This window comes from Gekko japonicus, unplaced genomic scaffold (genome assembly GCF_001447785.1).
Source record: "Gekko japonicus isolate JY-2015 unplaced genomic scaffold, Gekko_japonicus_V1.1 scaffold892, whole genome shotgun sequence".
NCBI classification, from domain to species: Eukaryota; Metazoa; Chordata; class Lepidosauria; order Squamata; family Gekkonidae; genus Gekko; species Gekko japonicus.
Window position 1 is genome coordinate 15,894 of NW_015174869.1, and position 14,968 is coordinate 30,861.

Genomic DNA, 14,968 nt, shown 5'->3' on the forward strand with positions numbered 1-14,968 from the left:
ACCAGGGCCAACCTTACTTAGCTTCCAAGATCTGATGAAATCAGGCTAGCCTGGGCTGTCCAGGACAGGGCTGAAACTAGTTTATTTCTTGTATTTTCTCCAAAGACCTTGGGAAACGTAGTTTGAAGAAATAGCTCCCAATTCCCAGTTAGAGGCATCTTCAGAGAAGTGCGGTTCTCAGGGATTCAGAGCTGGAACGTCTGCAATCACTTTGACCGCGCAAAACAGACGTTCAGTATTTTTGACCACCACAAAGGTCTCCTACCTGCGTTATTTTATCCAGCTGTTTCTGGCTGTCAACCACGATTATGTTTGCTTGGCAGTCGTGAGCAATATAGTGGCAGGCATCGGGAGAACTGGTTGTGTAAATTCCTGTCACGATTCCACTGGGGGGAGAGAGAGGTATTTTTTTAAAGCGGAAAATGCTTCATTGTACATGGGTGATCTTTAGGATGCCCCCTCGTCTGACCTTAACTTTATTTGCTTTCTCGATTAAACCATTTACACGCTGCTTTTCCTCGTTGCTCAAGGGGACTTCCGGTAATGATCCTAATTTGAACCACTTAATAAGAACCCAGGAAGAGAAAAGCTCTTCAGGGTCAGACCAAGGGTCTGTCTGGCACAACGTCCTGTTTCCAACAGCAGTCGACCAGGACGGATGCCAACCTCCACGTGGCACCTGGAGATACCCCGCTATTACAGTTGATCTCCAGATGATCAAGATGGTGAAGAAGAGTTGGATTTATACCCTGCCCTTCACTCGGAATCTCAGAGCAGCTTACAATCGCCTTCCCTTCCCCACAACAGACACCCTGTGAGGTAGGTGGGGCGGAGAGAGCTCTTTTGAGGACTGCTCCTAAGAGAACAGCTCTGAGAGAACTTGTGACTGATCCAAAGTCACACCAGCAGCTGCATGTGGAGGAGTGGGAGATCACACCCAGTTCCCCAAGTTAGAGTCCGCGCTCCTGACCACTACACCAAACTGATGAATTCCCCTGGAGGAAATGGCTGCTTTGGAAGGCGGTCTCTATGGCATTATTCAATGCCATCCCTTCCTCAAAATCTGTCCTCCCCAGGTTCCGCCCCCAAAATCTCCATCCCAGAGCTAGAAACCATACTGACCAGTTGCTGTAGCAGGGCAACAAGTTGGGCACAAAGGCGGAAACATCACTCTGTTTTTGCCTCCCTCCCCCAGCAACAAGAGAGCCAATTTGGTGTCGTGGTTAAGTGCGCGGACTCTAATCTGGGAGAACCGGGTTTGATTCCCCCACTCCTCCACTTGCACCTGGCTGGATGACCTTGGGCAAGCCGTAGCTCTGATAAGAGCTGTCCTTGAAAAAGAGCAGTTTCTGTCAAGAGCTCTCTCAGCCCCACCTACCTCACAGGGTGTCTGTGGTGGGGAGGGGAAGGGAAGGATATTGTAAGCCACTCTGAGACATCTTTGGGTAGTGAAGGGCGGGGTATAAATCCAGTCTCCTCTTCTTCTTCTTCTTTTACCTCACAGGGTGTCTGTTGTGGGGAGGGGAAGGGAAAGGAGTTTGTTAGCCACTCTGAGACACCTTTGGGTAGTGAAGGGCGGAGTATAAATCCCTTCTCTTCTTCTTCTTTTACCTCACAGGGTGTCTGTTGTGGGGAGGGGAAGGGAAAGGAGTTTGTAAGCCGCTCTGAGACACCTTTGGGTAGTGAAGGGCAGGGTATAAATCCAATCTCTTCTTCTTCTTATAGTCGAAGTTAGACTACTTCTGAACATGGGGGTTCTATTTAGAGATCAGTGTGAATGGCCACTGACAGGCCTGTCCTCCAGGAATTTATCTAATCCCCTTTGATAGATATCCAAGTGAGTGGACAGGGCTAGGTCTTGTGGCAGTGAGTTCCACAAATTAACAACAGACTGTGCGAAGAATGTACGGACTTTTGCCTGTCACCAGTCTGTTGCCCAACCATTTTATTGAGTGTCCCTGGGAAGGACAGTGTTTGGGGAGGGGTGGTACTTCAGTGGGTTATAATGTCATAAAGTCCCCCTTCCAAAGCAGCCGTTTTCTCCAGGGGAACTGATCTCTGCTGCCTGGAGATCAGTTGTAATCCCAGGAGATCTCCAGCCACTACCTGGAGGTTGGCAATCCCGATTATGGGAAAGGGAGGGAAAAGTTATCTCTACCCTTTTCTCTCCTTTCGTCTGCTATCTTCCAGGCTCTTCTGTCTGCCCTTCTCTTCTCTAGCAGTGCAGTTCAGCCAGTGAGGTTCTTAGGATCTGAATGGCTTGGCCAATAGCAGTTAGAGTCTGCCTGCCCTGTCCCTCTGTGACATCAGGGCAACTCAACCAATCACAGCCAAAGGCCTCATATCCACTCTCGTAAAACCCTTTAGTGAAGGGGTGTCAGACTCATTTGTTATGAGGGCCGGATCTGACATAAATGAGACCTTTTCGGGCTGGGCCATGTGCGTCATAAAATGTAATGCCCGGTAGCAGAGATATAAACTTTATAAAGGACACAAACACAAAGATATTTTTTTTTACTTAAAATAAAAACATGCTTAAAACATTAGCTCGGTAAGCTGCAAACCTACTTTTGATTTGTTGACATTCGCCACAGAAATCTCATGCTCAGAGTTCTGAGCATAGGACCCAGGTTAAAACATCAAATGGCTAAGTGATTAAAGAGAGTCTGGCAAAGCAAGCTATGATGCAGCAGCAGCAGCAGCAGAACTGGAAGCAGGAGACGGCCAGTTCTACTGTGGGCCTGATGGAAGCCGTCTGGGGGCCTGATCCGGCCCCCGGTCTGCATGTTTGACACCCCAGCTTTAGTGCATTAAAATATCTTTTGACATGCTCAAAAGCTTGCCTGTTTCTGCCTGTTACTGCAACAGAAAAAGTCTCAGACAAAAGCCAGCTAGGAACAAGACCTAGCACAACTCCTCCACGCCTTACCCAGCAAAAACGGCTCCCACCGCCGAGATGAACCACTCTGCAGAATTGAACCCGAGTATTGCCACGCCATGGAACCGTTCAAGGCCGAGCTGCAAAGAAGGAGAAACTGAGTTCAACGACGGAACCTCTGCTTTGCATACAGAAGGTCCCAGGTTCGGTCCCTGGCATCTCCCCTCAAAAGAATTGTTTCCTTAGAAACACAGAAAAGGAAGATTTAAGAACACTCCTCGCTGCTCAGAAATTGAGGACAGTGCATTTGGAGCACTAAAAAAAAAGGCAGAGCTTAGACTGGCTCTACATGCGGGAACAAGGTGGTAGACCCCTGGCATAGCCCAGTGCAATGTACCATTTCAGACGGAAATGAGTAGGATCACATTTTTGAATGTGCTGATGGATACTTGTCTCCCTGCAAGTAGAAGACTAGCGCCTCAGGGTGGACCTTTGACTCTTTCTTCCTGAGATGCTAGCTTTCTAGTTGCAGGGCACAAAAAGCCCGCAGGGTGAAACAGTGCTACCCACTCCATACTTAGCTGCCTCTTTATGTGTTGCCATCAGTTCTAATGTATTGATTTTAGCAAGTGGCTTCTATGTATTTTATTATTATTTACACTGTAAGCCACCTTGAGTCCCTATAAGGTAGAAAGGCAGATACCAAATGTTTTAGATAAATAAATAAAATGCCAGATATTGTAACTCTGCATGCAAGAGGATCCGTGAGGGAAAGGGTTCAGAGAATCCTCTCACTGGGGTACACTCGGACGTTACCTTCCCCAACTGGTTAGCTGTTGAGACTCTTTGGGCCTCGCTTGCCTTCTGTTTCATCTTATATAGGACCTCTCTTTGGCCCTCACTTGCCTTCTGTTTCATCTTATATAGGACCTCTCTTTGGCCCTCACTTGCCTTCTGTTTCGTCTTATATAGGACCTCTCTGTGGCCCTCGCTTGCCTTCTGTTTCATCTTATATAGGACCTCTCGTTGGCCCTCGCTTGCCTTCTGTTTCATCTTATATAGGACCTCTCTTTGGCCCTCGCTTGCCTTCTGTTTCATCTTATATAGGACCTCTCGTTGGCCCTCGCTTGCCTTCTGTTTCATCTTATAGAGGACCTCTCGTTGGCCCTCGCTTGCCTTCTGTTTCATCTTATATAGGACCTCTCTTTGGCCCTCACTTGCCTTCTGTTTCATCTTATATAGGACCTCTCGTTGGCCCTCACTTGCCTTCTGTTTCATCTTATATAGGACCTCTCGTTGGCCCTCGCTTGCCTTCTGTTTCATCTTATATAGGACCTCTCGTTGACCCTCGCTTGCCTTCTGTTTCATCTTGTATAGGACCTCTCTTTGGCCCTCACTTGCCTTCTTATATAGGACCTCTCTCCTTCTCTCACTTTCCTGGGCTTGGAGCTGTAGCAAGCTAACCTCTTGGAAGTTAACCTTCCAAGAAGATTGGAAGTCAATCTGTTCACAATCAGTTAAACGTCCCTACATGAATATGTCACGTAAGATGTGCTTCTATTTTTGCAAGTAAAACTTCTTTCTCTTGTGACCATCGGAGTCAGGCCATCTTTGTAATTTGTTTGAACAGGATTTTCCCCTTAACCGGGAAATGTGGAGAACTGGGGACATTGCATGAAGCCTCTGGGCTTCCAAGGCAATTGATTTTATTTTTTTTAACATTTAAACCAATAGGTGAACCCATGGAGTTCCTGTACAACGCTACTTCTCACAATCTTCTCCTCAAAGTCCCTCATTTGTTCTGTGGAGACTTTGGCACAATTTCTCAGTCACCCTCCCCTACTGAGCCTACAAACACACGACTGGGACGAGCCCCCTCTTCTTCTCCTCCTGTTCCTCATCACAGGGTTGCCAACACCAGGTTGGGAAAGTCCTGGAGATTTGGGGGGCAGAACCTGGGGAGGGCAGGGTTTGAGGAGAGGAAGGACTTCAGTCAGTGTAATGCCACAGAGTCAGGACCGGCTCACCCACTAGGCGAACTAGGCATTCGCCTAGAGCGCCGGGCCCTGGATGGGGTGCCAAACTGTGCCTCCCCCCCGCCAGAAGCCTGTGTGCTATTGCTGCTCCCAGCTACATGGCATGGGGGGCGTGAAAGGGGAGCGCAAGGCCACCTCGCCTTCCCCCTCCACCCGGGGTCGGCTTTTGTAAATCCAAATGTGGGGTGTTTTGGTTTGGGTGCCCGAAAACCTCGCCGCCTCCTCCTCACTCGCCTAAAGGGGAGAGAAGTAGGACTTCCTTCTCTCCAGGCTCTGCCTGGAGGTTGGCAACCACATAATTGGGTGTGCGGGGGCTGCCAGAAGGTAGCCCCGCCTAGGGTGCAAAAAAACCTCAGGCCGGCCCTGCACAGAGTCCACCCTCCAAAGCAGCCATTTTCTCAACAGGAACTGATTTCTGTCATCTGGAGATGAGTTGTAATTCTGGGAAATCTCCAGGCCACACCTGGAGAGTGGCAACCTTAGCACTGCCTCTCTTTCCTTCCCCCCCCCCAACTCAGATATTTAGATTTCAACTTCCGGGGGGGGGGGGGGTTTGTGAATTTCTTTTATTTTTCCACCTTGAACCCTAGCCAATGGGGGGTCCTAGCTCTAAGCTGTGGAGCCTTGTGAACAAAAAGGCTACTTTGTGAGCTCCTGGCATGAAAGCTGTGAGTGAGCGATTTGGCTACTGCATCAATTAGTTTGCTCTGGAGCCATCCTTCCTGAGCGAAGACAAAAAATTGTGAGCCGGCGGCTAAGAAACTGTGAGCCGGCTCACACTAACTTGGCTTAGAGGGAAGACCCGTTACCTTGAGGAAGCTCTTGGCGGCTTTCCGAGAGAGGTTATAGTACTCCAGAAAGGTGACCTTTTCCCATTTCCCGTTCTTTCGGCTGGCCATGGAGTGGAGGGACCCGTATTTCTCAAGGGATTCCAGGAACATGTCGTGAACCGTTATGGGGGTCTGCGAGCAGGTAGGATCGATCCTCAGTTTGACTTGCCCGTTGGCAGATATGGTCCAGAGAGAGGCTGAAAAAAAGAGATATATTTTTCCCCCCGTGTGGAACAGATTGGACTCATACCCCACCCTTCACTACCCGAAGGAGTCTCAGAGCAGCTTACTCTCCCTTCCCCTCCCCACAACAGACGCCCTGTGAGGTAGGTAGGGCTGAGAGAGCTCTCTCGGGGACTGCCCTTGAGAGAACAGCTTTGAGAGAACTTGTAATTGACCCAAGGTCACACCAGCAGCTGCATGTGAAGGAGTGGGGAATCAAACCCGCTTCTCCCAGATCAGAGTCCGTGCTCCTAACCACTATACCAAACTGGCTCTCCGTTTGTAGCATCTGTATTTGAAACCTGTTCCGTAAATCAATAACATGGCCTGTTCTTCAAAGTTCCTCGCAGTCCTGTACCACGTAGAACTTCTTTTATCGATTTACTTTTTATACCCCACTTTTCTCCACAACAGCGACCAAAAGCAGTTTACCTCTCCTCCATTTTTCCCTCCCAACATCCCTGTGAGGTAGGTTAGGCTGAGAGAGTATGTGGCAGGCCCAAGCTTCCCTGTCAGAGTGGGAATTCGAACCAGGATCTCCCAGATCCTGGTCTGACGCTCTAACCGTTTGCTTAAAGTGAGCTAGATACGGATGCCAGCTCCAGGTGGTGACTGGAGATCTCCCAGTGTTCCCTCTAAGCTGAGTTAGTGTGAGTTAGCTCACAGGTTTTTAGCCTCTGGCTCACACATTTTTGTCTCAGCTCGGGAAAGATGGCTCCAGAGCAAACTAATTTAGGCAGCAGCCAAATCGCTCGCTCACAAGTTCAATGACAGGAGCTCACAAAAGTAGAATTTTTGCTCACATGACTCCACAGCTTAGAGCGGGGGTGTCAAACATGTGTCCTGGGGGCCGCATGAGGCCCCCGGCGGGCTTCTGTCAGGCCCGCAGTGGAACTGGCTGTCTTCTGCTTCTTCTTTCCAGTTCTGCCGCTGCTGCATCATCGTAGTTTTGCAGCTGACAGATACACACCTGAACGGCATACTCAAGATTGCAACAGCACAGACATTTTGATGCAATCATTCAGTGCAAGGGGTGTCAGTTATCAGACACTGTTAAACAAAATACTGCAAGAGTGCTAATGTTTTAAGCGTGTTTTTATTTTAAGTTAAAAAACAACAACCCTTGTTTGTGTCCTTTATGAAGTTTGTATCTCTGCTACCTAGCATTACCTTTTATGAAAGACATGGCCCGGCCCAACAAGGTCTCACTTATGTCAGATCTGGCCCTAATAACAGATGAGTTTGACGCCCCTGACTTAGAGGGAGCATTGCCCAGAATTACAACCCATCTCCGGGCGACAGAAATCAGTCCACCTGGAGAAAATGGCCCTGGAAAAATGCAGCTTCTTCCTCTTAGCGTTCAAGGAATACGTGCCCTGTGGGGGGGGGGGGGGACAGCGGGACTATTATATAATAGCCACAGAGGGGGTTAGCCATGCTCTTAATTACCTGATTAACAAATCCGCATCCGTTAATTGTCCCGAAAGATGGCAATTGTACAGGTCACCCACTTCTGCTTATCCAAAGTATGAATGAGCGCACACTGTGGTACGTTGTTCAAGGGTCTAATACCACTGATCGGTTAAGAAGGATTAATTCCCCTTTAACCAGCCAGCCAAACAGGCCGCCAGTTGGGTCAGAGGGCATATTCAAACCCACCCCTCCAAATGGAGGGGTGGAATCAGGGACTTTAATATCCATGAGCTTGCCTAGATCTCATGGAGGTAGTACACTGGTGGATAGGGTGGTTCACGCCATTGCCAGCTTCCTCCAGGCAAAATCCTTGCATTAAAGAAAGCTAGCTTCTCAGGGATGTGTCCTCCTGAGAGGCTAGCTTTCATCATGTCTGCCCCAACCCGTTGTGTGACGTCTGCAGTTGTTGTACGGCCCAGGCTTTTGAAAATGGATAGAATCTAGTGGGGGGAGAGAGAGAATAGAGTAGCCAGCTTGGGTTGCCAGCCTCCAGGTGGGGACTGGGGATCCCCCGGAATTACAGCTCATCTCCAGAATGCAGAGGTCAGTTCCCACGGAGAAAGCAGCGGCTTTAGAAGGGGGACTCTGTGGCACTGTACCTGGAGTTGCCAATCTCCAGGTGGTTGCTGGAGATATTCCAGGATTACAACTGGTCTCCAAGTTATAGAGGGCAGTTCCCTTGGAGAAAATAGACCAGAGGTCGATTCGGGGGGGATCGCGGGGGATCGCAGTTCCCCCGGGTGAGGTGCAGGGGGCGGGGCACATGACAAAGCCCCGCCCCCTTCTTCCAGCCGCCCCCTGCTTCCAGCCTCATTCTGTTGCAGAAGGAGGAAGAAGCAGGAGGGTAAGTTGGCGTCCTCCCCCTCTGCCTGGCCGAGGCCACTCCACGTGGTCTCCGCAAGGACTCCCAGCCCCATCCAGGAGCTTCCCCGAGGTAGTGTTAGTCTGTTGCTGCAAAATAGTCCAAGAGTTCAAATAGCACCTTTAAGACTAACAAATAGCACCTTTAAGACTAACCTTTAAGACTAAGACTAACTGAGTGGTGGGTGTGGCCTTACGACACACTTCCGGTGATGGCAGGGTGTGTGGCATATGCTAATGTTATGCTAATGAGTTCCCCAGCTCTTTTTCTACGAAACGACCCCTGAAATAGACGAGGAAGAAGAGGAGGAGGAGGAGGAAAAGAAAAAGAAGAAATTGGGTTTGTACTACGCCTTTCACTTGGAGTCTCAGAGAGGCTTACAATCTCCCTTCTTCTCCCCACAACAGACACGCGGTGAGGTGGGGGTGGGCCTGAGAGAGCTCTTTCAAGGACTGCTCTTGAGAGAACTGTGACTGACTCAAGGTCACCTGGCTGGCTGCATGTGAGGAGTGGGGAATCAAACCCGGTTCTCCAGATTTGAGTCCGCCACTCTTAACCACTACCTATGGCATTATACTCCACTGAGGTCCCTCCCCGGGCTCTACCTCCAAAATCTCTAGGAATTTCCCAACACAAACCTGGTAACCATTGCTCCCTCTAAGCTGAGCAAGTGTGAGCTAGCTCACAGTTTTTTAGCCTCCGGCTCACACATTTCTGTCTCAGCTCAGGAAGGGATGGTTCCAGAGCAAACTGATTTATGCAGTTGCCAAATCCCTCACTAAGGCCAGTGGCTCACAAAGTAGAATTTTTGCTCACAAGACTCCGCAGCTTAGAGGGAGCATTGCTGGTAACCCTAATCTATACCCCCGCTGGGGTCTCTCCCTCCCCCAAATCTGCCCTTCCCAAGCTCCGCCCCCAAATCTCCAGGAATTTCCCAACCCAGAGATGACAACCCCATGCAGGTGGAGGCTGGAGTTCTTCTAGAATCAAAACCAATGTGCAGAGGACCGAGATTGGTCGGCTGCTTTGGAGGGACAGCTGTATGGCATTATACACACACACCCGTCCCTCCCCTCCCCAAAACCTGGCTGATTCTGCATTGGCTTTTCCCTCCATTGTGTTACGAAACCCACGTTGGAACAGAAATTCCCCTGTGCATCACATGCCGCTTTCCCTTCCTTTGGATTTTATGGTACCCTCTACACTCCATGCCGCTTTCGCTTTCCTTGATCATCATATTCTATGGTACTCTATACACTCCGCTTCTGCTTTCTTTGATCATAGGATTTTATGGTACCCTCTAAACTGCATGCCACTTTTGCTTTCTTTGATCATAGGATTTTACGGTACTCTCTACACTCCATGCTGCTTTCGCTTTCTTTGCTCATCAGATTTTATGGTACCCTCTACACTGCATGCCGCTTTTGCTTTCTTTGATGATCTGATTTTATGGTACCCTCTAACTGCATGCCACTTTTGCTTTCTTTGATCATAGGATTTTATGGTACCCTCTACACTCCATGCCGCTTTCGCTTTCCTTGATCATCAGATTTTATGGTACCCTCTACACTGCATGCCGCTTTTGCTTTCTTTGATCATAGGATTTTACAATATCCTCGACAATGCGTGCCACTTTTGCTTTCTTTGATCATAGGATTTTATGGTACCCTCTACACTGCATGCCACTTTTGCTTTCCTTGATCATAGGATTTTTACGGTTCCCTCTATACTGCATGCCCCTTTCGCTTTCCTTGATCATCAGATTTTATGGTATCCTCTACACTGCATGACAGTTTTGCTTTCTTTGATCATAGGATTTTACAGTATCCTCAACAATGCGTGCCACTTTTGCTTTCCTTGATCATCAGACTTTATGGTACCCTCTACACTCCATGCCACTTTTCCTTTCTTTGAACATCAGACTTTATGGTACCCTCTATACTGCATGCTGCTTTTGCTTTCTTTGATCATCAGATTTTTATGGTAGCCTCCACACTCCATGCCGCTTTTGCTTTCTTTGATCATCGGATTTTATGGTACCCTCTACACTGCATGCTGCTTTCGCTTTCTTTGATGATCAGATTTTTATGGTAGCCTCCACACTCCATGCTGCTTTTGCTTTCTTTGCTCATCGGATTTTATGGTAGCCTCCACACTTTTGCTTCCTTTGACCATTGGGTTTTATGGTACCTTCTGCATAGATTTATGGCTGTTCAGGGGTAACTTTGCAGTCAGTACAGCATTGCCTCGGGCTATTTGAATGTGGTTTTGAGCAGCACCTTTTCCTCCCAGTTGAGAAAATGTGGAGCGAATGCCAGATGCAGAATCGCCCCCTGACTTCCTCAGCTCTGTTCCCAAACTTCTAGCAGTCCCCCAACGCCCTGGGCAGCCTCTCCAAGCCATTTCCCCTCCCTCTCCCCCTCCCCCATTTCTCATGGCCCTCCCAGTGTGTATTTCTCATGTCATTGCGACTGGAGAATGTTCCGAACCCATAAAGGGAAAAATATAAAATTCCAATTTGCCCATGGGGGGGGGGGAGGAAGAGGGTTAGAGAGTCCGAGGAGGAATGCATTGTGCCCGTAGAGCGACAAAGGTCATTCCGAAGGCAAATCCCCCAAAGAAAGGCAAACAGTGTTTTCGGTTCTGCAATTCAGCTATTCAAGGAGAAAAGGAAACGCGGGGGGGGGGGGGGAGGATGCGAAAAGAACAAAAAAGCTAAAGGACTTTGCCCAAGTTACTCGAGGTGGTTCTTGTCGTAGCCAGCGGGAGAGCTCTTGTGGCACAGTTACAGTTGCCAATCTCCAGGTGGTACGGAAAAACATATGACACAGTTTATAATAGATGTATGCTTAAGGTCGATCTATGACCTGCTTTTTATTTCTATTTTTTGATTTACTAGAATCCCCTGGGACTAGTGATTGTGAAATGGACAAGGTGCTGTTTGAATGCTTGAACAGAGTGTAAACCTGCACTTTGAGGTACCGTCTTGTTGAAATCTATGTTTGGTAATGACTCGACACCAATATTTATATAATAGTATAGAAAAATTTTAAAAAAGAAAAAGCACAAAATAGATCTACCCAGGGGTCATTTCCTGCAGGAGCGGAGCTCCGGCAGTAAAGAGCCCACAAAGCCCCCCCCCCCCCCAATAGCTAGCAATCCAAAACAGTCCAGTGGAGCCTGAGCGGTGGGTGTTGCCTTCTGACACACTTCCGGTAACGTCAGGGGGCATGGCCAATGCAAATGAGTTATGCAAATCAGTTATGCTAATGAGCTCCTGCACCTCTTTTTCTATGAAACTACCCCTGGATCTACCTTAAGCATACTTCTATTATAGGGTAAAAGTAAAGGTTTTCCCTCGCTTGAAAGCCAGTCGAATCCGACTCTAGGGATGTGGTGCTCATCTCGGTTTCCAAGCCGAAGAGCCAGTGCTGTCCAAAGACTTTTCCGTGGCCACGTGGCCGGCATGACTAGACGCCGAGGCGCACGGAACGCTGTTACTTCCCCACCTAAGCAGTACCTATTTATCTACTTGCAATTTCTTGCTTTCGAACTGCTAGGCTGGCAGGAGCTGGGGCCAGAGACGGGAGCTCACTCCGTCACACGGCACTCGGGTCTTGAACTGCCAAACCACCGACCTTCCAGTCTGCAGTTCAGCGTCTTAACCACTTGAGCCATAGTGTCATATATTTTTCCGTAACACTGTGGCCTGAAGTTTTTGTATTATAACCTCCAGGTGGTGACTGGAGATCTCCCGGAATTACAACTGTTCTCCAGACTACAGAAATCAGTCCTCCTGACTCTATGGCACTATACCCCACTGGAGTCCCTCCCCTCTCCAAACCCCGCCTTCCTCAGGCTCCACCCCCCAAATCGCCAGGTGTTTCCCAACCTGGTGCTGGTAGCCATAAATATCACCCACTTAGGTTCTCCAGTGGCTCAGTGGCAGAGCCTCTGCTTGGCACACAGAAGGTCCTAGGTTCAAACCCTGTCATCTCCAGTTATAAAGATCAGGCAGTATTTGATGGGAAAGACCCTGAGACCCTAGAGAATTGCTGCCAGCGAGAGTAGTCCCCCTGGAGAAAATGGCTGCTTTCTAGGGTGGATTCGGGCATTGTACTCCACTGAGGGCCCCTTCCATCCCCAAACACCACCTTCCCCAAGAGTGTCGTGGTTAGGAGCGCAGACTCTAATCTGGAAGGAACCGGGTTTGGTTTCCCCACTCCTCCACATGCAGCTGCTGGTGTGACCTTGGGTCAGTCACAAGTTCTCTCGGAGCTGTTCTCTCAAGGGCAGTCCTCGCAAGAGCTCTCTCAGCCCCACCGACCTCACAGGGTGTCTGTTGTGGGGAGGGGGAGGGAAAGGAGATTGTGAGCCGCTCTGAGACTCCTTTGGGTAGCGAAGGGCGGGGTATAAATTCAATCTCTTCTTCTACCCCCCCCCCCCCAAATCTTATTTCCAAAGCCGGATTTGGCATCCCTAGGGGTAGTGTTTTGTATAAGGCTTTTGGAGACTCGGGTTCAAATCCCCCTTCAGTTAGGAAGTATATTGGGTGACCTTTAGTCTAGTGCGCTTTCACGCATACTAAACAACACATTTTAAATCCACTTTTAATGCAGTTTGCAACTGGATTTTATAGCAAAATCCACTTACAAACGGTTGCTGAAGTGGATTGAAACGGTATTATCTAGCGTGTGTGAAATCTTCACATTCCCACTCCTGGTTTGGATCTCGGACCCTTCAACGATGCAAGCAGAAGCATCGGAGACATACCCAGGAAGGCCAGGTTCATACTCCCATTTGGCTCTTACGCCTTTATAAGAGGCCACAGCATGAGAGAGGCAGTGTGGTGTAGTGGTTAAAGTGTCACAGGATCTGGGAGACCCAGGTGCGAATCGCCACTTTGTGCCATGGAAGCTTGCTGGGTGGCCTTGGGCCAGTCACACTCTCTCGGCCTAAACTACCTCGCAGGGTTGTTGTGAGGATAAAACTGAGGAGAGGAGAGCAATGTAAGCCGCTTGGGGTCCCCGTTGGGGAGGGAGGGTGAAAGGAAGGGAGGGAGGGAATTTAACCAGAAGTATCTTCTTCCTTCCCAATGCCACCACGAGAAGAAGAGGAGGAGGAGGAGGAGGAGGAGGAGGAGGAAGAGGAGGAGGAGGAGATTGGATTTATACCCCACCCTTCACTACCTGAAGGAGTCTCAGAGCTGTTCTCTCAAGGGCAGTTTCTGTCAGAGCTCTCTCAGCCCCACCTGCCTCACAGGGTGTCTGTTGTGGGGAGGGGAAGGGGAAGGAGTTCATGAGCCGCTCTGAGACTCCTTCGGGTAGTGAAGGGAAGGGTATAAATCCAGTCTCCATCTCCTCCTCCTCCTTCTCCTCTTTTTCCTCTCCTTCTTCTGTCAAAAGCTAGCTTTTGGGAATCCCTTTCTGCAGCTTGGGTTTCCTATCCTTCTGCCCTTTGAACAGCAGCAGATATGAGGAATCTCCCCTCTTTTGGTCCCTGATCCATCTCCCAGAATAATCGGCTGGGAGGGGGCAGACAGTTGCTTTGGACTCTCAACAAAGCTGCTTTTGTGAGAACTCAGAATGGGTTTTCTGTTGCTCAACATCTGTCTGCCGGCTTTCAGTGGAGTGGGGCTATCTTTTCCTTGGGAGACCGGAATGTCCCTGCTGAACGCAGCAAACATCGCGGCTTCGACTTAAGAGCTCCTTCACACATGCACCATCAGCCATCGGTTCCTGGAGGTTTCAAATGGAAACCTGCATGTGCGAATCCACCATGTGGGCAAGTCAGAAGTCACAGATTTAGAGGGAGAAATTAAACAGGTGGGGCTTTTCTTTGTAAGGAAATACATGGTGTATGGAGCAGAGGTCCATCAATGGCTATGAGCCACAAGGTCTAGATAGGAGATCTCAGTCTGGGGCAAGGGATGCTCTGTCTTCTTGGTGCTTGGAGGTGTGGGGGGGGGGCAACAGTGGGAGGGCTTCTAGTGTCCTGGCCCCACTGCTGGACCTCCTGACGGCACCTAGTATTTTTGGCCAATGTGTGACAGAGTGTTGGACTGGATGGGCCATTGGCCTGATCCAACACTGGCTTCTCTTATGTTCTTATAGGAACTCTCAGTCTGGGGCAAGGGATGCTCTGTCTTCTTGGTGCTAGGGGGGGATCAACAGAGGGAGGGCTTCTAGTGTCCTGGACCCACTGCTGGACCTCCTGATGGCACCTGGTATTTCTGGCCAGTGTGTGACCGAGTGTTGGACTGGGTGGGCCATTGGCCTGATCCAACTTTGGCTTCTTTTATATTCTCTTATGTTCTTATGGGGACAGCTGAATTTCTGGCTCATTGTTATCCCGACTTTCTTCCATGGATCTCTGGAGAGCATGTGTGGCACTCCCCCTCCTCCATTCATCCTCACAACAACCCTGTGAGGTACGTTAGCCTGAGAGAGGGCAACTGGCCCAAGGTCACCAAGCAAGTCTCACAGCTGAGCGAGGGAATATGAACTCAGGACTCTCCATGGTTGTGCTCGAACAGCCACACCAAGCTGGCACTTCGTTGCACCAGACTGACTTTAGAGGTACATAAGAAGAAATGCCGGCAATGGGGTAACAGTTCTGATTAAGGTTGTCTACCCTGGGTTGGAAAATTCCAGCAGATTTGGGGGGG

General features: G+C 49.4%; 1 protein-coding gene across 1 annotated transcript in view; it reads right to left on the reverse strand.

The window, feature by feature from the left end:
- LOC107121781 (long-chain-fatty-acid--CoA ligase ACSBG1-like) overlaps positions 1-14,968 on the reverse strand; it is a gene marked incomplete at both ends in the record, with an annotated part of 50,703 nt that overhangs the window by 15,057 nt on the left and 20,678 nt on the right. The window contains 3 exons of the mRNA XM_015424772.1: positions 266-386; positions 2,930-3,018; positions 5,724-5,941. Of these exons, the coding sequence (XP_015280258.1) occupies positions 266-386; positions 2,930-3,018; positions 5,724-5,941 (428 nt within the window). The remainder of the gene's footprint in view (positions 1-265; positions 387-2,929; positions 3,019-5,723; positions 5,942-14,968) is intronic.